Source organism: Mustela nivalis, assembly GCF_964662115.1.
Source record: "Mustela nivalis genome assembly, chromosome: 1".
NCBI classification, from domain to species: Eukaryota; Metazoa; Chordata; class Mammalia; order Carnivora; family Mustelidae; genus Mustela; species Mustela nivalis.
Window position 1 is genome coordinate 198,204,022 of NC_139020.1, and position 21,678 is coordinate 198,225,699.

At 46.6% G+C, this 21,678-nt stretch overlaps 1 protein-coding gene across 1 annotated transcript in view; it reads right to left on the bottom strand.

The window, feature by feature from the left end:
- FBXW12 (F-box and WD repeat domain containing 12) overlaps window positions 1–21,678 on the bottom strand; it is a 62,190-nt gene that overhangs the window by 12,105 nt on the left and 28,407 nt on the right. Inside the window, exons 4-6 of the mRNA XM_082704515.1 lie at window positions 5,360–5,397; window positions 4,997–5,154; window positions 4,051–4,169 (exon numbers count right to left, since the gene is read on the bottom strand). Coding sequence (XP_082560641.1) covers window positions 4,051–4,169; window positions 4,997–5,154; window positions 5,360–5,397 — 315 coding nt within the window. The remainder of the gene's footprint in view (window positions 1–4,050; window positions 4,170–4,996; window positions 5,155–5,359; window positions 5,398–21,678) is intronic.

Sequence of the window (21,678 nt, forward strand, 5' to 3'; positions counted from 1 at the left end):
AGACACACACACACACACTATTACTTGGCCATGAAAAAGAATGAAGCGTTGCCCTTTGCATCAACATGGATGGATCTAAAGGGTATCATGTTAAGTGAAGTCAGAGAAAGACAAATAGCATATGATTTCACTCAAATGTGGAATTTAACAAAACAGAAAAGAGATAAGCCCCCAAACAAACTCATAACTCAAGTGAACAGTTACCAGAGGGGCGGAGTGGGCGATAAGGGAAACAGGTGATGGGGATTAAGGACTGCCCTTGTCATGACGAGCACCAGGTGATGTACAGAATTGCTGAATTGCTACATTGCAGACCTGAAGCTAGTCTAATACTGGATGTTAACTACACTAGAAGCTTTTGAAATAAGCAAAATAAATAATAATAAACCCTCTCCCAAAAATCTGAGTGGTTAAAACAGAAGTTTTTGTTCTCTCAGTGTCTGTTAGAAATTTAGGTACATGGGGCGCCTGGGTGGCTCAGTTGGTTAAGCAACTATTGATGGCTCAGGTCATGATCCTGGAGTCCTGGGATAGAGTCCCAAATCAGGCTCCCTGCTTGGCAGGGAGTCTGCTTCTTCCTCTGACCCTCTCTCATGCTCTCTCTCAAATAAATTAAATTAAATTAAATTAAAGAAATTTAGGTACAGCTTGGCTGGGTAGTTTGTGACTAGGGGTCTCTTACGGGGTTGAAGTCATCTTCATAAGGATAAGGCTCAAGATGGTCAACTCATTTGGCCAGCAAGTTGGGGCTGGCTACCTGCAGCCCTCAGTACTTCGCCACACAGACCTTCCCTGCAGGGCATTTTAAGGGCCCTCCTAACACTGTGGCTGGCTCTCTTGGAGCCAGTGACTCAAGAGAGAAGAAGTGTCTTTCAGGACATAGCTTCGGAAGTTACACACCATCATTTCTGCAATGTCCAATTGGTTACCAAGGTCAGCCCGATTCAGGGTGGGAGTAGACTACCTAGGATCGTGAATATGGAGGCTATCTTCCAGATTGGCAGACACACTGCACCCTGCAGTCCCTAATAACTCACCTCTCTCCCACATGCAAAGTACACTCGCCATCGCCCATGCCCCCAGATAGCTCACCGTTACAGCATCATCGTAAAATCTGGATCTCGTTAAGGAGATGAGGTTCTTTAGATTCAGCTCATGTTGATGTGAAAACCTCAGAAATATCTAAGTTGTCTGACCCCCATCCCCAACATACAAGGATAGGACATTATACCATAGGTAAGGATAACATTATAGACCGTCTCATCCGGGGTGGGGGGAAAGGGCAGTAGAGGGGTGGGAATCCCTGCTGCACAGAAAATTCGAGATCTAATGACAATGTGCTGGTAGTACACTGACCAGGACTCAAGGTCCAGGAAAGATTCTTCAGGACTCTTGGCTCCGCTCTCTAGGCTCTTGGGTCTGCCTTCTGCGTTATGCTGCCCCGTCCCTACCCGGTGGCCCAAATCAGTAGCTGAGTAGGGTCACAGGTGCTTCTTCCCTGTAAGAGTTCAGGATTCAAATGCCTTTTTTCCTGTTGGGATATTTCAGCCCCTGTATATCCAAGCTGGCAGCACCCTTGCCAATAGGCTTTCTGAAAAAGCCAACATAACAAATGCCAACAGTTGAGAGAGAAGTAGGTCATGGAAAGGCACAACAGCCCAAGTTTATCTCACAGCTGTTCCACGTTACCACTAGAAAGTAAGTCCCTGTACAAATCTATATGGAGAAACACACATAAGAAAACTTTGAGAAAACTTTGTGGGTCTCCAAAGGAACCTACAGGAGTTGACGTCATTAGACAAGAGCCCCACCCACAAGGTTTTGAGAGGAATCCCGACACCCTGGGTGGCGGCTGGGTCTGTTGAGGATGAGGCTTCACCCTGTGAGGTCCATGGCTTGACCTCGGTTCTGAGGCACCCTCTTAGTTCTTTCTGAGGTCGAAAAGAACGTTGTGGTCACCACTTTGGCTTCACCTTTATGGTATGGCTTATTAACACTGCCCTGCACTGATCTTGCTTGCAGTCTTGGCCTTAAATCTTAGCACCATTTGCCATCTTGAAAGACTGCAAATTTTCGGAACCAGCAAGCTTTGGCTCTCTTATCTGACCATCATTTTCTCCTCTCCTTCTCTTGTTTTACTACAAGCAGCAAGCCGTGGCCCGCACTCAGCATTCTGCCTAGAATTCTCCTTGGCAAGAGCATTCAATTCCTTGGATCTATTCGCTCCTTTTTACATTCGGGGGGTGACAATGTTGCTAAATTTTCTCCAGCTGCAACAAGAACCCGGTTTCCTCTGGTGTCCAATACCCTTGTTTACATTTCCCTTGGTCTTCACTGGTGGCTTTATGGCAGGCCACTAGGTTTCTGCTAGGTCTCCTCAAAGTCCCAAACTCTCCTCAGGGTTTCTCCAGCTTCTTTTCACTGCCTGGTTCTAAAGCTTCTTCCACACCTTAAATTTATAATCAAGAAAAGGAGTACTAAAATCTGTTATCTGTTGCTGCCTAACAAACACCATAGCAGCTCAAAGGAAGAAACACTTATCTCACACACCTTCCGTCGGTCCAAAACTCGGGCGGGGAGTCACTGAGTGGCTCTGGTTTCGGGTTCCTCACTTGGTTGACTGTGGACACAATCTGAAGGCCAGAAAGTTAGCTTCCAATGTGATTCACTCACAGGACTGCAAAGATGGCTGTTGGCAGAAGGCCAGAGATCTTTGCCAAGTAGTCCATCCACTTGGCTGCTTGGATGTCCTCAGGGACATGGTGACTGGTTTCCTCTGGAGCAAATTATCCAAGAGAGTGCCTGATTTTCTCAGCTTTAGTGAAATGTAATTGACATATAACATTGTGTAAGTTCAGGGGCGCCCAGGCGGCTCAGTCAGCTAAGTGTCTGCCTTTGGCTCAGTCAGTTAAGTGTCTGCCGGGATCCTGGGATCGAGTCCTGCATCGGGCTTGCTGCTCAGCGGGGAGCCTGCTTCTTCCTCTCCCTCTGCTGCTCCCCCTGCTTATGTTCTCTTCTATCAAATAAAATCTTTTTTTAAATTGTATAACTTTAGGAGTCCCTTCTAGACTTATTTCATCATTCTCCTGCTACCTCATATATTCATAAAGGGTTTACTTGTCATAGTTCACAAGACCCTGTGTGAAAAATGGTCATTAAATACTTTTCACAGGGAGGAGAGAAATACAAACAGGGAAGGCCAAGAAAAATACAATAACTTGTGACCCATTTTGGGGTCTTCTGATTCCCCACCTAATGATTCTTGCACTACATTTACTGGTCCTGATGTAGAAGACCTTGGTCTACCCTGGAAGTGACTAGAGCTGGAGACCACTTTCTGAAAAAGCCAACATAACAAATGCCAACAGTTGAGAGAGAAGTAGAATAGGTCATGGAAAGGCACAACAGCCCAAGTTTATCTCACAGCTGTTCCACGTTACCACTAGAAAGTAAGTCCCTGTACAAATCTATATGGAGAAACACACATAAGGGGTGCCTGGGTGGCTCAGTCAGTTAGGTGTCTGCTCAGGTCATGACCCCGGGGTCCTGGGATCGGGTCCTGCATTGGGCTCCCTGCTCAGTGGGGAGCCTGCTCTCCCCCTGCTTGTGCATGCTGACAAATAAATAAAATCTTTAAAATTAAAAAAAAAAAAAAAAAAAAAAAGATGGGCGCCTGGGTGGCTCAGTGGGTTGTCTCTGCCTTTGGCTCAGGTCATGGATCTCAGGGTCCTGGGATCAAACCCCACATCGGGCTCTCTGCTCTGCAGGGAGCCTACTTCCTCCTCTCTCTCTCTGCCTGCCTCTCTACCTACTTGTGATCTCGGTCAAATAAATAAAATCTTAAAAAAACCCCTACACATTAAAAAGTGAATTTTCTGTGTGTCTACCATCTAAATGGAAAGGTCCCAGATTACCAGTTAAAAGACCCAATTTGAAACTCTGTCTCTCACCAATTCCAAGTACCATTCCCGCCCCCCAGCACTTGCCACCTGTGTGGGACAGGGTGGATTCGACAAGACCTTCTTTGTGCTCCTCGATGGCCATACTCACTTCCTGCAGGTCCCAGGCATAAAGCATGTGCTTTGATGACACTGTACAAATGACTGACTTCTCCTCTCCACCCACTGCGTTGCCATATCCTGACAGATAAGCCATAGGTCCTAAGATTCCTAGAAGGAAACACAGATAAGACTGGCTCACCAGATAGTTGAGGGATGGCCCAGTTGAATAAAAGGGACTCTGGAAAGATAACGAAGTTTTCCTGCACCCTCTTAAGAAGAGTTTGGGAAACAATTATGGAGAAGAGGAGGAGCTGGTTCTAGAGTCATCCATACGTAGGTTCCTGCTGCAGATTGGCCTGAGGCACTGGCCGACTTATTTTTCCTCCTCCATTTCAGTTTCCATACATGTAAAATGAGGATAAAGAGGTCTCCATCAGAGAATGTTCTGAGTTTTTTTTTTTTAATATTTTATTTCTTTGTCAGAGAGAGAGAGCACAAGCAGGGGGAGCAGCAGGCAAAGGGAGAAGGAGAAGCAGGCTCCCCACTGAGCAGGGAGCCTGATGTGAGGCTTGATCCCAGGAACCCGAGATCATGACCTGAGCCGAAGGCAGACGCTTAACCAACTGAGCCACTTAGGCACCACTCTGTCCTGAGTTTTAAAAGAGGTATTAGGAATAAAGTTAATGGTAGAACGCCTGTTACTCAGTTTCCTTTTTGTTTAAAATCTTTATTCTATGAGGAACGGGAGGCCTTTGGAGAAAGTAAGTCACAGGGCCTGATTTTAGCTCATGTAAAGATCACTCTGGTCTCTCCACGCACCATAGACAGTGGGGGACAAGAGAAGATGGAGGGAGACCTTGACCGTGACCACAGCAACCCAGTCCCACTAAGCCTTCATTTTCTTTGTCTTCACTGAATGAAGACACGGGGGAGAGAGACAGTGTGTTTCTTAAAACCATATTGTCATGTTCCTTTAGCGGACCCTATCCCCGTACCGAGGTTCCCACTTGCTTCTCTGAAGATAAAGTCCTCTGGCTTCACCCTCGCCATCCGGTGCTCCAGCTTTGTCTGTCTGAGGAAGAACTGCTTCCAGGTCTGTGAGCCCGGGCATGGGGAGAAGCTGCAGAAGCTCCATTTCCTCAGACACAGGTTTCTGGAAACAGAGTCATCAGCCCCAGAGGCAGCCCCCGTCAGCTCCCTCCTCAGTAGCTCAGGTCTCATGAACCCTTTCCTCACTGTAAGCCGCATTCGTGCCTCTCCCAGCGCAGCCCCACCCAGGCCCCCTCGGTACACACTGGGATGTCCTCTCCCTCCCAGGGGACACCCCTGCCTTCCCGCCTTACCCTTCCCTTGCTCACCTCCACAGCTGGTCATTCTCTGCAAGCCTGTTCCAGCACTGAGGGGGAGAAAGGAAGAGGTAAGCAGGCGGTCAGTACCCCAAGGCTGGCTCTTCCTCTGCTCTCCTCTGTTCTGGAAGCCAGGCCCTCCTCTCAGCGGTAAACCAGCCACCAGCCCGGCTCTCCAAGCCCTCCCAGACTGGGGGGACCAGGACACGGTAACCACAGAGGCCCACTGCGGCAAAGACAGGTGCTTGGAATTCTTGTGGGAGAAACACTGGCAGTTTCCCGGGGCTTCAAGTGGACCATTTGATCCGCGCAGCGACACCTGGATATTCGTCTGCCCTTTTCGTTTAACAAAAGGCGAGGCCCTCAGAGCGAAGGAGGCTAGCCCCCCAAAACCCAGCGCATCCCTCGGCTCTTCTGCGACCTGGCGCTCCAGCTGGTCAAGACGGGCAGCTGAAACCCGGGCACTGGGTCTGTGGGAGCCGAAGGAAGGGGCCGGAACAGGGTAGACGTAAGCGAGGACGGAGGCTGCGTGGGCCCCAGGCTGGGGTCGCCGAGAGGCCAGCGCGGAGGGGCTGCGGTGAAGGGGGTCTGTGTGACGACCCGTGGAAGGGGAGGTGGGGGGGGAGGGGGGCCCCCCAACAGAGGGCGGCCTGTGGAGAGCATTTACCCTGTTCACTCGGGAAGCCTGGAGCAAGCTGAATGCGTCCAGGAAGGAGAAGATTTTCAAGAGCGGCACATCAGGCACGGGGACCGCCATCTTGCACGGTCTGAACCTCCATCCGGTAACCTCTCCGGCTGCTCCGAATTTAAAGTCTTGGCCCAAGTCTGCAGCACTCGGGAGGATCCCCACCCGGAGCTCATTGGGTTCCGACCGAAACAGGCCGCAGGTGGGCACGCTTCGGCCTCCGACCCCGGGCCAGATCCACGCTGCTGAGGGCACGCCCCCCCCCCCCCCAGCACCTGCTTGTTCGTGTCCATTGTTTAAACCTGTTCCACGGGACCTTCTTTGGTGCTGGGAACCGAAAGTGCAGAGTCTGGGGCCGCTCAGGGGCGGATGAACTTGTCAGAAGTTTAGGAGTTTTCCACGGACACACTCGCATTCACCAAATTCAAGTCTCTGTGTGTCACCCTTTAAGTTCCAAATCACCAGGGCAGGGAATCAGCTTGGCACTTTTTTTTTTTTTTGTAAGATTTTATTTATTTATTAAAAAGAGAGCACAAGCAGGGGGAGCAGCAGAAGGAGAGGGAGAAGCAGGCTTCCCGCTGAGCATGGAGCCCAATGTGGACTCAATACCAGAACCTCGAGATCATGAACTGAACCAAAGCAGATGCTTAACCGACTGAGCCACCCAGGCACTCTGCTTGGCATGTTTATCTGTCTATTTTGGGACACGGAATTTGCCATCAGGGCCTATCTTCTAGCACCAGCACAGCCCTGGGTTTCCACCTTTGCGCATTCCACTTCCCGGTGGGAGGAAAAAGCATGGGCCACACGGACTTTCCCACAGAGGCCCTGCTAAGGGCATAGGGACCATCAGAGATGGCTCCCACAGGTGGTACCTTTCTCTTGTGACCCAGTTTTTTTCTTCCAAGAACTTGATTACTGATTCCAGTATTTTCTATGAGTTCCTCTGTGAGGCTCAGTGATGACCACCCCTTTCCTTGAACTGCTGCCTCCAGCCTGACCCACAGGAGTGGTTCTTGGAAGGCCTGTTTTCCCTACAATGTTATCTACTCCATTATCCAAAACCAGATTGGGCTTTTCAGGGGTAAGTGTCTTCTTCCTCAGAATTTGCAGTGGAAAATCTTCCACCATGACAGGCCTATCAAGTACAAACCTGCCAACTATGGGAGGACACATTTTTCATTCTGTTGAATTAGGTTCATAGACAATCAGTTTGAAGAGAACGTCCTTCAGGGCACCTGGGTGGCTCAGAGGGTTAAGCCTCTGCCTTCGGCTCAGGTCATGATCTCAGGATCGTGGGATGGAGCCCCGCATCGGGCTCTCTGCTCAGCGGGAGCCTGCCCCCCCCCCCCCGCCTGCCTCTCTGCCTACTTGTAATCTCTGTCAAATAAATAAATAAAAACTTAAAAAAAAAAAGAGAGAGAGAGAATGTGCTTTAAAGAGAAAGAAATTATCATAAACAAAAAAATTCTGGTTTCAGGAGAGAGATAAAGGGAGTCTTCCAGTATCTTTCATATCAGTAATTCTAGTCCTTTCTAACTCAGTTTCCCTGAACAATGCCATTTTACTGATTATAAAATTATAATCTGTTTTTCGGTTTATCTAATTCAAATGAATGAGCAAGCTCTTAACTGACTCTTTACACTTTAATACCAACAAAAATGTATGTTCAAATTTATTAGACCTTGATCCTCAGCTTTTCTTCATATATATTCATGTATGGGCCAATGGCACATGGGACTGCACACCTGTCAGAACGCCTAAAATAAAAAACACAAGAAACAACAGGTGTTGGCGAGAAAGAGGAACCCTCGTGTGCTGCTAGTAGGAATGCAAACTGGGTCAGCCACTGTGGAGAACAGCATGAAGGTTCCTCAAAAATTAAAAATAGAGGTGCACCTGAGTGACTCAGTAGATTAAGTGACTGCCTTCTGCTCGGTTCATGATCCCAGGATCCTGGGATCGAGCCCCATATTGGGCTCCCTGCTCAGTGGGTAGCTGGCTTCTCCCTCTCTCTCTGCCTGCCTCTCTGCCTGCTTGTGCTCTCTCTGTCAAATAAATAAGTAAAATCATTAAAAAAAAGATATGCCTGATGTTTTTAAAAAATATTTTATTTCTTTATTTGACACAGAGAGAGAAATCACAAGTAGGCAGAGAGAGAGGGGGAAGCGGTCTCCCTGCTGAGCAGAGAGCCCGATGTGGGGCTCGATCCCAGGACCCTGGAATCGGGATCTGAGCCAAAGGCAGAGGCATAAGCCACTGAGCCACCCAGGTGCCCCACGAGCTGTCTGATGTTTAAAAAAAAAGTTAGGGCACCTGGGTGGCTCAGTTGGTTAAGCAACTGTCTTCAGCTCAGGTCATGATCCTGGAGTCCTGGGATCAGGCTCCCAGCTCCAAGGGGAGTCTGCTTCTCCCTCTGACCTTCTCCCCTCTCATGCTCTCTCTCACTGTCTCTCTCTCAAAGAAATAAATAAAATCTTTATAAAAATTTTTAAAATAAATAAATAATTAAAAATAGAACTACCCTATGATCCAATATTTCTACTACTAATTCAAAAAGATATATGCCCCCATATGTTTATACAGCATTATTTACAATAGCCAAGATATGTAGGCAGCCCAAGTGTCCATCAATAGACAAATGGGTAAAGAAGATATGTATATATACATATATATGGAATATATACGCACACATACACGCACAAGGGATACTTGGCTGTAAAAAAGAATGAAACGCTGCCATTTACAACAACATGAATGGCTCTAGAAGATATCGTGCTAAGCGAAATTAGTCCGAGAAATACAAATACCATATGATTTCACTCATAAGTGGAATTTAAGAAACAAAACAAATGAACAAAGGAAAAAAGATACAAAAAAAAACAGAGAGGGCGCCTGGGTGGCTCAGTGGGTTAAGCCGCTGCCTTCGGCTGAGGTCATGATCTCAGGGTCCTGGGATCAAGTTCCGCATCGGGCTCTCTGATCAGCAGGGAGCCTGCTTCCCTTCCTCTCTCTCTGCCTGCCTCTCTGCCTACTTGTGATCTCTCTCTGTCAAATAAATAAATAAAATCTTAAAAAAAACAAACAAACCAGAGAGAACAAATTGATGGTTACCGGGGGTGGGGGGTGAGGGGTGGGTGAAATAGGGGAAAGGGATCAAGAGGATCACTTACTGTGATGGGCGCTGAGTCATGTTTAGAACTGTTGCATGGTTATAATGTACACCTGAAACTATTTTACACTGTATGTTAATTATACTGGAATTTTTAAAAAGATTTGATTTATTTATTTGTCAGAGAGAGAGCACAAGTAGGGGGAGCAGCAGGCAGAGGGAGAAGCAGGCTTCCTGCTGAGCAGGGAGCCCGATGCAGGACCTGATCCTAGGACCCTGGGATCATGACCCGAGCTGAAGGCAGATGTCCATTGACTAAGCCGTCCAGGTACCCCTGGAATTTTTTTAAAAGCCTCAAATCCAGAAAATTAAAACAAAAACTAACTAAATATTTACAACACTTGTGGGGAAAATCTTAAGTTTCCCAGAATGAATTATAGTTACATACAGTGTGTGTGTGTATGTATATATATACACACACACATATATATATGTGTGTGTGTGTATACACAACTCTATACACAAATGATTTGAATATATCTATGTCAGTTAGATGTCCCAAAAAGCACTCAATTCTAATACATCCTTGGTCTTACCCTCTCTAAAATTTTAAAAGCCTGTCCAATGTGGAATCAATAAAATGACAAAATACCCACAAAACAAAACAACACACGGGACTGGAATTTGGTGATAAGCTTCCTTCCATCTCTCATGGTCCAGGACATTGACTGTGAGAACGGATCTTCAGGCTGCTGCCCACTCTTACCCTCCAAAGGGTAAGAATGGTGATTTCAAACTGACTTTGTCTCGCGATCTCCCTCTCTTTTTTTCTCTGTGTTCTGTTCATCCTTTCTTCTCCAGATCAGGGAAATCACTTCTCTTTGTTTCATTAAGGTCTTTTTCTGAGGTTTTATCTTGTTCTTTCATTTGGAACACATGCCTCTGTTTCTCCGTGGTCCTCGACTCTCTGTGTGGTCATTCACCTCTCCCAGTCTTGGCGAGCGGCAGAGTGGCCTCAGGTGGGAGATTAACCTTATCAGTCAATCCTGCCCTATCTCTTGCTTGTCTCCCAAGCTCTGCTGATTGTCCAAGTCACCTACTTTCTCTTTAGCGGCGCCTAATCGCTGAAGGTATGCCAAGATGTGTCAGCATCTCAAAGGGGAGGATCTTGGTCAGCACTGGATTCAGGCTGACTGGAAGTCTGACCCTCAGGCAGCAGCTTTTAAACATGCACAAAGAGCAGTGCCTAGCTGGCACAGTTGGGCTTGGGTTGTGACCCCAGGGTCATGAGATCTAGCCTCATGTCGGGCTCTGCGCTCAGTGCAGTCTCCTTAAAATTCTCTCTCCCTCTGCCTCTGCCACTCCTGCTTGCCCTCGAGCACGTGCTCTCTCTCTCTCTCTCTCTCTCAAATAAATAAATAAATCTTTAAAAAAATCCAACGTGTACAAATATACCTTTTTCAGGAGAAGATGGATGTTTCTATCTGCTTCCTCAGCACTGAGCCTTGGGGAGCCGGCCAGTTGAGAACCGTTTCTTTCTTCGCTACTTTCCTGTTGAGCCTGTGAACATAAGCACCACTGTTCACGAGAGCAGGCTCTCAAGAGATGTGTCCTCGGGTGGCTTAGTCAGTTAATCAGCTGCCTTCAGCTCGGATCCTGGTCTCAGCAACCTGGGATCGCGCCCCGAGTGGGGCTCCCTGCTCAGTGGGAAGTCTGCTTCTCCCTCTCCCTTTGCCCCTCCCTCTGCTTGTGCTCTCTCTCTCTCAAGTGAATAAATAAAATCTTAAAAGAGAGACAGATGTGTCCTCTGGGCAGCAGACACAAAAGTCAGGGTATCGGGCATGTACAAGGTCTCTTTTCTCAGAGACACCACAGATCTGGGGTGGGGCAGAGGGAGAGCAGAGATGGCACCAAGATTTGCAGTTTATGCTTGTTGCATTCCCAAGTCTCCTGTGACTTTAAATTGCATCCTTCTGGTCACAGGCACAGCCCTGTAATGCATCATTGACTCAGCAAATACCGAATGTGTGCTTACTCATCCTAGTCCCTTTTGTGAGCAGGGGGTGCTCACCAGGGAGAGGACTCAGGCTTCACTTCCCTGATCTCTCTGACTCGCCTGGAAGAGAGAGAGACAGAAGGTAGAAGTAGGGTTAGGCTGGCTGGCTCCAGGGAGCCACGGGCAGCAACTCTTGCTCTCTGTTGAGCTCCCAGCCTCTTGAAGTTGGGTCCGATCAGTCCAGAGACCTGACACCGTGCCTGGCACCTTGGAGGTATTTAGTAAATATTTGGTTTACTGCGTGCATGCATGAATGAATACGTGTATGAGAAAGATTGTAAACAAAGGGGAACAAAGGTAGCAGAGGAAACATTAGCATGGGGCGGGGGACTGGCTGGCTGGCTGCCAACCTGTAGGGTCATCTGTAAGTACCAAGAAAGGATGGAAGCCTCAGGTCAGCAAGGAGCCCCGCTCCCACCCAGTTATGCCTTGGGGAGGTCCTGCAACATAAGAGTCTCCTCCTCACCCATGGGAGGAATCCGAGGCTCTCTCCTGCCAGAATGGGCCTTCGCAGGTGCAGAGGCTGCACATTCAAGGCCTGAATGCCCCTACTCCCTCCCTTTCCCAACCCCTGGGAACATGCCTTAGTCCTTGCCCCTGTTCTTACTAAGCCCCGAGCCACCCGCAGGGTCCTTTTCCACCTTGCACTCTACCCAAGCATGGAATGAATTTCCCATCCTGAATCTCAGTTTACAGGAGGGACTGACTTTGATAAACAGAAGTTCTGAATGAAGCCCAGTTTATCCATTTTCTGTTTTTCTTTCTTAAGATTCCACCCATTTATTTGACAGAGAGAGACGCAGTGAGAGAGGGAACACAAGCAGGGGGAATGGGAGAGGGAGAAGCAGGCTCCCCACCGAGCAGGGAGCCCGATGTGGGACTCGATCCCAGGACTCTGGGGTCACAATGGGAGCTGAAGACAGACGCTTCACGACTGAGCCACCCAGGCGCCCCAATCCATTTTTTCTTTAACAAATTGTTCTTTTCCTCTTTCAGGTACATTTGCCTACCACAAAGTTACTTTTTGCTTGGATCTTTATTGTTTTGGGCGTTTATATTTAAGTCTGTAGTTCCTTGCGAATTAGTTTTTCTGTGCAGCTTTCCATCTGATATAGCACCACGTGTGGAAAAGGTGGTTTTTTCTCTACTACAGTTCACTGACAGCTTTGTTGAAAATCAGGTGATCGTGACATATGTTGGTCCATTCCTGGATTCAGTATTATGTTCCATCGATCTAATCATAAGGGCCTCTATACTTTGCTGGGTCTTGAAATGTAGTGTTTTCCTCTCTATCCCTGAGAGACTCAGAGATGTTTTAGAGGCTTTCTGTCCAAATTCTTATTCCCTGACTCCATGTAGTCCAAGAATTTGGCAAATGCCTCAAGAGGAAGGAGAAACAAATCATACATTGGGGTCTCATCCTCCTGCCTCCTTTCCCTAGAACACTGGCCACCCAAATCCTGGCTTCCTTGGATTTGGAAAGTTCAATCTTTGTTTTGCTTACTTCTCTGACCCTTAGCAACCGCCCTCCCCAGACCTCCAGGGGCCTGGGTTTTCAGGCTCTCTCCTGCTATTAACAGCCCTTGGCTCTCTGGTTCACTTCCTTTTGCCATCTGCCCACTCAGATCCTAGTTTCCTAGGCTGCTCTCTGATGATGTCATACAGATTCATTTCTTAAAATCATATTTCCTTTTTAATCTGGTTTTCGTGGGAGCATGAGGCTTCCACCATCCACTCCATCATAGCCAGAAAAGGGTGTCTGGATTCCTGATTTAAATGAGGTCTATATCCTGATGACTCCCACATTTACATATCCTTCCTAGGCATCTACATAGTTTAAAACTATGTAGCTTTTTGTCTTCTTAACATTTATACTTTGATATTTAAAAGGCAGCTCAGGGGCACCTGGGTGGCTCAGTGGGTTAAGCCTCTGCCTTCAGCTCAGGTCATGATCTCAGGGTCCTGGGATAGAGCTCCGCATTGGGCTCTCTGCTCAGCAGGGAGCCTGCTTCCCCCTTTCTCTCTGCCTGCCTCTCTGCTTGCCTCTCTGCCTACTTGTGATCTCTCTCTGTCAAATAAATAAAATATTGAAGAAAAAAAAAAGGCATCTCAAACTTCCAATGTACATTTTCCCTATGTCCTCATGCATAGTAACTGTCACTTAGATTCATTCTCTTGTTCAGGCCCCAAATCTCAAACTTTTTCTCAATTTCTCTTTCCTTATGACCCTCCTCTTCCCTTGGAGAACCCCATCTCCTCCTTCACATCTTAGCTTAAATACAACCTCCACGTAATTTTTCTTAAAATTAAAAAAAAAAGTTTTTCCTAAAATAACACTTCCCATCAAGTGTGGTCCTTTTTGCTTCATATCCTTAACAGCTCCTGTAATTCACTTACAAATAAATAAAGTACATTTATTTGTTTATCTATTTATTGTCTCTCCCCCTTCAAGGAAGATCATTTCTTTGATGAAAGGAATCTGTCTAACTCACTTCTGAATCAACGAAGTCCAGGCTTGTTTCTGGAAATGTAAGATTTAATTATAATCCAATGAATAAAGGAATGGATGAATCCATTTTAAGCTGATGAGCACCGCAAGTACCCTGAAGGGCACGGTTGCTAATAACCACGGGCTAACACGGAAGGGCTCCCGCCTGATGTAAGGACGAAATGAATGAGAAATGAGCCTTCATTTTCTCTGTCGAAAATAAAGGAAGAGATTTCCTTCCCTTCCCTTTTTTTAGAGCATTACCTTGAGAAATTTTGCAATAGTAAAGCTCTTTCTCTGTCTCTTCGAAGTGTATAAAATCTTTTTAGACCCTAAATAAGACTTGCCAATCAAATCCACAATGAGATACCACCTCACACCAATCAGAATGGCTAAAATTAACAAGTCAGGAAATGACAGATGCTGGCAAGGATGCAGAGAAAGGGAAGCCCTCCTGCACTGTTGGTGGGAATGCAAGCTGGTGCAGCCACTCTGGGAAACAGCATGGAGATTCCTCAAAAAGTTGAAAATAGAGCTACCCTACGACCCAGCAATTGCACTACTGGGTATTTACCCTAAAGATACAAATGTAGTGATCCAAAGGGGTACATACACCCTAATGTTTATACCAACAATGTTCACAATAGCCAAACTATGAAAAGAGCGTAGATGTCCATCGACAGATGAATGGATAAAGAAGATGTGGCATATATATATATATATATATATATATATATGAATACTATGCAGCCACCAAAAGACATGAAATCTTGCCATTTGCAACAACGCGGATGGAACTAGATGGTGTTATGCTGAGCGAAATAAGTCAATCGGAGAAAGACAATTATCATATGATCCCCCTGATATGAGGAATTTGAGAAGCAAAGTGCAGGGTTTGGGGGGTAGGGAAGGAAAAAATGAAACAAGATGGGGTCAGGAGGGAGACAAACCAAAAGAGACTCTTAATCTCAAAAAACAAACTGAGCGTTGCCGGGAGTAGGGGGTTAGGGAGAGGGTGGTTGGGTTATGGACATTGGGGAGGGTATGTGCTATGGTGAGTGCTGTGAAGTATGTAACCCTGACAATTCACAGACCTGTACCCCTGGGGCAAATAATACATTATATGTTAATTTAAAAATTATAAATAAATAAATAAGACTTGCCAGAGTACACTTACTGTGATGAACACTGACCAATGTACAGAATTGTTGACTCACTCTGTTGTACACCTGAGACTAATAGAATGCTATTCCAGTTAGTATGCTAACCACACTGGAAAACAAAGAAATAAGCCACCTGCCAGCTTTCCGACCCAGGAATGTCTTTCTCAAAGACCCGAGAAGACTTCCCTTTAAAATGTTAACGTCCAGGGAGAGAGCACCCCTATCTCGTAGTTTCTGGGGGAGGGTGGGAGCCTCCCTTCAGTGGGTTGCTCCCAGTTGAAAAACGATCTCCTGTCATGAAGATAAGAGTTATTTTTCCTTTATATAAAACCAACGAACTAACACAGATTGTCACCCCATTACCAGGTGAATTTAGGATGAACTAGGTAATAAATTGTGCTGTCAAGTCCTCTTGGTGAATGCTTAGTCATTTATGGTCTATCTTGGGAACGTGTATGTAAGGGGTTGTATCTGCTTGCCCAAAAGGGTGAGATTCCTTCCTGTCTTTGTAACCTCTTCCTGACTGCCTGTGAGCCACAACACATTCTGGCTTGATGCTTATTCAATAATGAAATTTCTTTTTCTTCTACCTTCGTGGAGAGGTACCCTGGGTTGGGAGATTTTTTTTTTTCAAGATTTTTATTTTTAAGTAATCTCTACACCCAGCGTGGGGGCTCAAACCCACAACCGTGAAATCAAGAGTCACGAGCTCTTCCAACTGAGCTAGCCAGGCGCCCCTGGGAGATGGTGTTTTTCATTACATTTCTACGATGCTGACAAAGGTAGGGAAAAATTACGTCTCTTGAGGGTACATGAATTTTGGGCATATTCCAAACACACTCATCTTCTGAGAAGCAATAAGCCAAAGGGCAAGACAAACACGAGTTACATCCAACATAAATGAAGAACGAAGCGACAGGCATCCAGAACTCTAAGTTGAAGAGGTTTGCTTGTGCTTCATATTTTCCCACCCTTCCTTGAAAAAAAAATACAGTAGAACTAGATATTTTTTCTTGATAGAACTAGACAAAATAGGCAAGAATGTATAGTATGCGTGGCTGAGCAGTCCCAACCTATTTCCTGTGTTTTTCTGAACAGATCTACATTTTCCAGAAAAATATTTGATGAGCTCATGGAGTTCCAGAGGACGCCTCCACAGGGCTTTCTCATGTGACTACTGCCCGTTACTGAAAGGCCTTAGAAAGAAAATGGACTTTTGCTGCTCTGGGGGAAGATAGACAAATTAGGAAAGTGCTTAATTACAGACGACTGGTAGAAATGTGAAGGCTAAGGACGCCTGGGTGGCTAAGCGGCTGCCTTTGCTCAGGTCATGATCCCAGGATCTATGATCCCAGGATCCTGGGATCTATGATCCCGGGATCCAGTCCCACATCCAGCTCCCTACTCCGCCAGGATCCTTCTTCGCCCTCTGCCTGCCACTCTGCCTTCTTGTGCTCTCTCTCTCTCTCAATCTCTGACAAAAAAAAAAAAAAAATCTTTAAAAAAAAATGTGATGGGGGTGCCTGAGTGGCTCAGTGGGTTAAGCCTCTGCCTTCAGCTCAAGTCGTGGTCTCAGAGTCCTGGGATCCAGCCCCGAATTGGGCTCCCTGCTCAGCGGGGAGCCAGCTTCCCACACTCTCTCTCTGCCTGCCTCTCTGCCTACTTGTGATCTCTATCAAATAAATAAATAAAATCTTTTTTAAAAAATGTGAAGGCTGGGGTGCCTGGGTGGCTCAGTGGGTTAAAGCCTCTGCCTTCCGCTCAGGTCATGATCTCTGAGTCTTGGGATCCAGCCCTGCATTGGGCTCTCTGCTCAGCAGGGAGACTGCTTAGCGTCCTCTCTCTGCCTGCCTCTCTGCCTACTTGTGATCTCTGTCTGTCGGGTGAATAAATAAAATCTTAAAAAAAAAAAAAAAAGTGAAGGCTAATGAGTAGTTGTTTTGGGGGAGAGAAAGAAGTTTAAGTTTGGCAAAATGGGGGCAATTATCTATGCCTCCTGTAAGGGGCCTCCTTTGCAGTGAGGCTCCATAGCTCCGCCCATTCCATAGCTCCGCCCATCAGGATGGGCCAGTTTCTCTGGGCTTCAAGACTCTTTCTTTGGCTCAGGATCACGCACAGGACGTGTTGTTTGTGGCAGCCCATGGGCACTCAGGTGAGCCCGCCTAGTTGCAAAGGGATGATACCTCTCTGCTACAGAAGGGGAAGACAGTTTCGCCATATTTCTCCATACGGCATCTACTCCACTGTTGAAATTTAATTTCACTGTTTTTCTGGTGGAAAATTCTGTTCATGCACAGCCAACTGGTATTTAAACTGTCTTTTGGAGCTACCTATGATTTTCCAAGGTCTTTTTTTCTTAGTATCAGCCTTTAAAAAAATTCATAATTGTACTTTATGGTTGATGCACTTTCTTTCATACAGAAAAATAATTTAGGAGAAGCCATACTTTTCTCTCCATAATTAGATGTTTCTATCTCAGTTTGGTCAGTTTCACCTTCCTGGTGAAAGCAAATCAACAACTCTTACAGCATGTGGGTGGAAATGCCCACAGCTAACGTATATGATCTCATAATCTTGGAAGAGTCCTGTTGGACACTTTTCAATGAGAAAATGTTTTTTCCTAAAATTAATAATGATTTGGGGAAAATGTGATTCTCTGAACTTGCTCTAAGCAATATGGCAAGTTTCTCTGTCCCCAATAAGAGGAATAGAGTAGTTCCATTGATGGTCCTTTTGGAGAGAGAACCTCTGATTTGTCTATTGATTGCAGAGATATGTATCATAGATACACTCTTGTCACCCCACCCCCCACCCCTTTGGGCCACCCAAGTTCACCTGCAACTGTAAAGCAAGAGGACTTCCTCAGTGTACTGTCAGATTTACATCCCAGGTATGTGCGTCTTCTCTCTGCCTGAGGCTTTCAAAACCTGAGGGGTACCACATGAACTTGCTTGGCTGTATAGACAGCACCAGGGATGGGGAAATAAAGTTTCTGAGGGTCCCCCTCAAACATGGGGACATGGGAGTTGGGTGGGGAAATGTTGAAGCCTCCCAGACTGAAAAAGAATGATTCTGGGTGCCTGGGTGGCTCAGTGGGTTAAGCCGCTGCCTTCGGCTCAGGTCATGATCTCAGGGTCCTGGGATCGAGTCCCGTATCAGGCTCTCTGCTCAGCAGGGAGCCTGATTCCCTCTCTCTCTCTCTCTCTCTCTGCCTGCCTCTCCATCTGCTTATGATATCTCTCTGTCAAATAAATAAATAAAATCTTTAAAAAAAAAAAAAAAAGAATGATTCTGACTTTGTTTCATACCACTTCTGAGACCGGTTCATTGATGTCACAATGGATGGTTTTTCTACCTTCCTTGTCTCATTTCTCCACTTCCTCATTTTTTTTTTCCTCCTGGAGACCATCTTCAATATAAAGTATGCCATTTGAGTCCTTGTCTCGGGATTTTCTTTGGGGGAACCAATCCCAAGACCATCAGCATAGAGACCTGTCAACTGTCGGTCAGATGACAGGACTGTATGGCTAGTGTTAAGTGCCACATTTGGGAACATTCCAAAGACATGCAATGGATTGGGATGGGATACAGATGGAAAGTGAAACACTAACTTATGCAATAGTTCTAGCATTTGAACTATATGTGGGGAAAGAGATTGGACGGTCCTGGAGTTGGGTGTGTGGCCAATCATAACCTATGGACATGTTCAGAGAGCCAGAGTATCACCATGGCAGCATTTAAATAGACCCTCATTTCTTTTCTTTTTCTTTCTTTCTTTCTTTCTTTCTTTCTTTCTTTCTTTCTTTCTTTCTTTTTAGGTTGTATTTATTTATTTGAGAGAGAATGAGAGCATGAGCAGGGGTGGGGGAGAGAGGCAGAAGGAGAGGGAGAAGCAGACCACCCATGGAGTGGGGAGCCTGACGTGGGGCTTGATCCCAGAACCCTGAGAGCATGACCTGACCTGAAGGGAGACATTTAACCAACTGAGTCATCCAGACACCAATGGATCCTCATTTCCTTTTTTTTTTTTTTCTTAGTATATGTGCTGCTGAAGTGAGCACTCCTTTTTTGTTTTCTCTTAAATATTTTATTTATTTTTTTTTATCAGAGAGAGACAGTGAGAGAAGGAACACAAGCAGGGGGAGTGGGTGAGGGAGAAGCAGGCTTCCCCCTGAGCAGGGAGCCCAATGCGGGGCTTGATCCCAGGACTCTGAGATCAGGGCCCGATTAGACCCTGAGCCACTCAGGCACCCCTAGACCCTCATTTCTTGAGCAGGAAGGCAAACAGCAAAAATTAAGGCCAGGATTTCATTATAAGGGCAGTGGAATTAAAAGGATATCAGTGCGGACACCTGGGTGGCTCAGTTGGTTGAACAACTAACTGCCTTCAGCTCAGGTCATGATCCTGAAGTCTGGGATCGAGTCCCGCACTGGGGCTCCCAGCTCCATGGAGAGTCTGCCTCTCCCTCTGACCCTCTCCCCTCTCATGCTCTCTCTCACTGTCTCTCTCTCAAATAAATGAATAAATAAAATCTTTAAAAATAAATAAAAATAAAAATAAAATAATCTTTAAAAATAAATAAATAAATAAAAATAAAAAAAGAATGTCAGGGCACAGAACTTGCAGGTCTTCTCTGCTAAATTAGGACACTAAAACTGAAGGAGTAAGACCCTGATACCAAGGACAGGAACATATGTTTGGATCCTCCGGAGACCACTGAACCCCTAATTCCCCCCTAAAAGACCTCTAGGTCGGGGCACCTGGGTGGCTCAGTGGGTTGGAGCCTCTGCCTTCGGCTTGGGTCATGATCCCGGGGTCCTGGGATTGCGCCCCTCGTCGGGCTCTCTGCTCAGCAGGGAGCCTGCCTCTCCCTCTCTCTCTGCCTGCCTCTCTGCCTAGTTGTGATCTCTGTCTGTCAAATGGATGAATAAAATCTTTAAAACAAAACAAAACAAAACCTATAGGTCTATGGAAGCAGTCGCCTTACCTTTGCAAGAGGAGAGAGGGCTCCCATTATCCTGTGGCCGTACAAAGGCCCCCCGAAGTGGCTTCTGCATAAGATGCTGTCTGTCCCCCTCTAGTCCCACTGCTGCCCCCTTCCTGACCTCTAGGCCAGTAACTAGGTTCAGGTCTCAGCAGGGCCTCGGTGAGGAAATAACTGATGAACCGAATGAGCGGTGCACTGTGTCTCATCTGTATAGATGGGCACTGGGGGAACAGGAGCAGAAGGGCGCTGTGAGGGTTTTCACTGGCCTGGAAAAGGCTGGGCATGGGGGTGTTTGTCGACATGAGGGCACTCACAGTGACTCAGGATTTGACATCTTGCAAAGACACATGGCACTGGCCCTTGATCCTGCTGGGAGAGCTCTTTGAAAATGCGACCTGTTGATGCCACAACAAATGAGGTGGAGATGCTGGAGTTGCCTTGGCAAACTGTGCGGGTCAAGCTTCAGCAAAGGAACACACAAGAATTAAATTATTAGGGTGCCTGGCTGGCTCAGTCTGTTAAGCATCTGCCTTCAGCTCAGGTTATGATCTTGGGGTTCTGGGATCAAGCCCCACAACGGGCTCCCTGTTCAGTAGGGGGCCTACTTCTCCCTCTCCCTCCTCCCTCTGCCCCCCCACCCCGCTCATGCTCTCACTCTCTCTCTCAAATGAATAAATTTTTAAAATCTTAAAAAAAAAAGAATTGAATTATTAGGGGTACCTAGGGGGCTCTGTCAGATGAATGTGTGACTCTTTTTTTCTTTTTAAAGATTTTTTTTAAATTCATTTGGCAGACAGATCACAAGTAGGCAGAGAGGCACAGAGAGAGAGAGGAGGAGGAGGCAGGCTCCCTGCTGAGCAGAGAGCCCAATGTGGGACTCAACCCCAGGACCCTGAGATCATGACCTGAGCCGAAAGCAAAGGCTTTAACCACTGAGCCACCCAGGTGCCCCGAGTGTGTGACTCTTGATCTCGGAGTCCTGAGTTTGAGCCCCACATTGGGTGTAGAGATTACTTAAATAAATAAAACTTTTTAAAAAGAATTGAAATATTATGTGACTCCAGAGAACCCACTAGAATATGGTCCAGGAGAGGGCCCAGAGATCACTCCTCTCACAAAAGCAATACAGGATGCATTAGTTGGACAGGCAGCAGCATCACTAAGAAACTCAGTAGTGAGCTTCTGTCTACTGAGGGTCCTGGTGAGGACAGGAACGTGACTAAGAAAGTGGGCTCCCTAGTGTCAGTGGGGACAACGGGATTCCATACCACCGGAGCCAGATGGTAACAGCTCACTGTTAGAAGTGGGATGCATGTGACGGCTATGACAGGAAATAAGTCTGGCTTTGCAACCTGGGGGCCTCTATTCACACGGATTTGTGTCGAGGGCAAATCGGCGTTGTTCCTAGGCATGAGAGAGGATGGGCAACCAGGGATGGCACAGCTTACCTTCTGCATGACGTGATAAAGAATGGGATTGCAGAAGACTCGTGTCAGCAACTAAGCAGATAACTGTGGGGCCCTTATACAACTTGGACATCTAAACCAGTTTCACAGAGCCCATTGCTTGAATGGGGACCTGGTGTCCTTAAGAATGGACCCAACAGAGCCTCTGTAAGCATAAATAAACATACATTCACGAGTCCTTTGCCAGTGGGACCTATGGCCATGGGCCCAAGTAACCCTACTCTGAGAAAAGAAGGATACCTAGATCTATTGGGGGCTGTTCGATATAGAGAAGGGGCTTACCCAATTACCAGGGTCGACTAAGAGGTATAAAACACATAAGTCATGGAGATGAAAAGTACAGCAGAGGACTACAGTCAACAGTATTGTATCA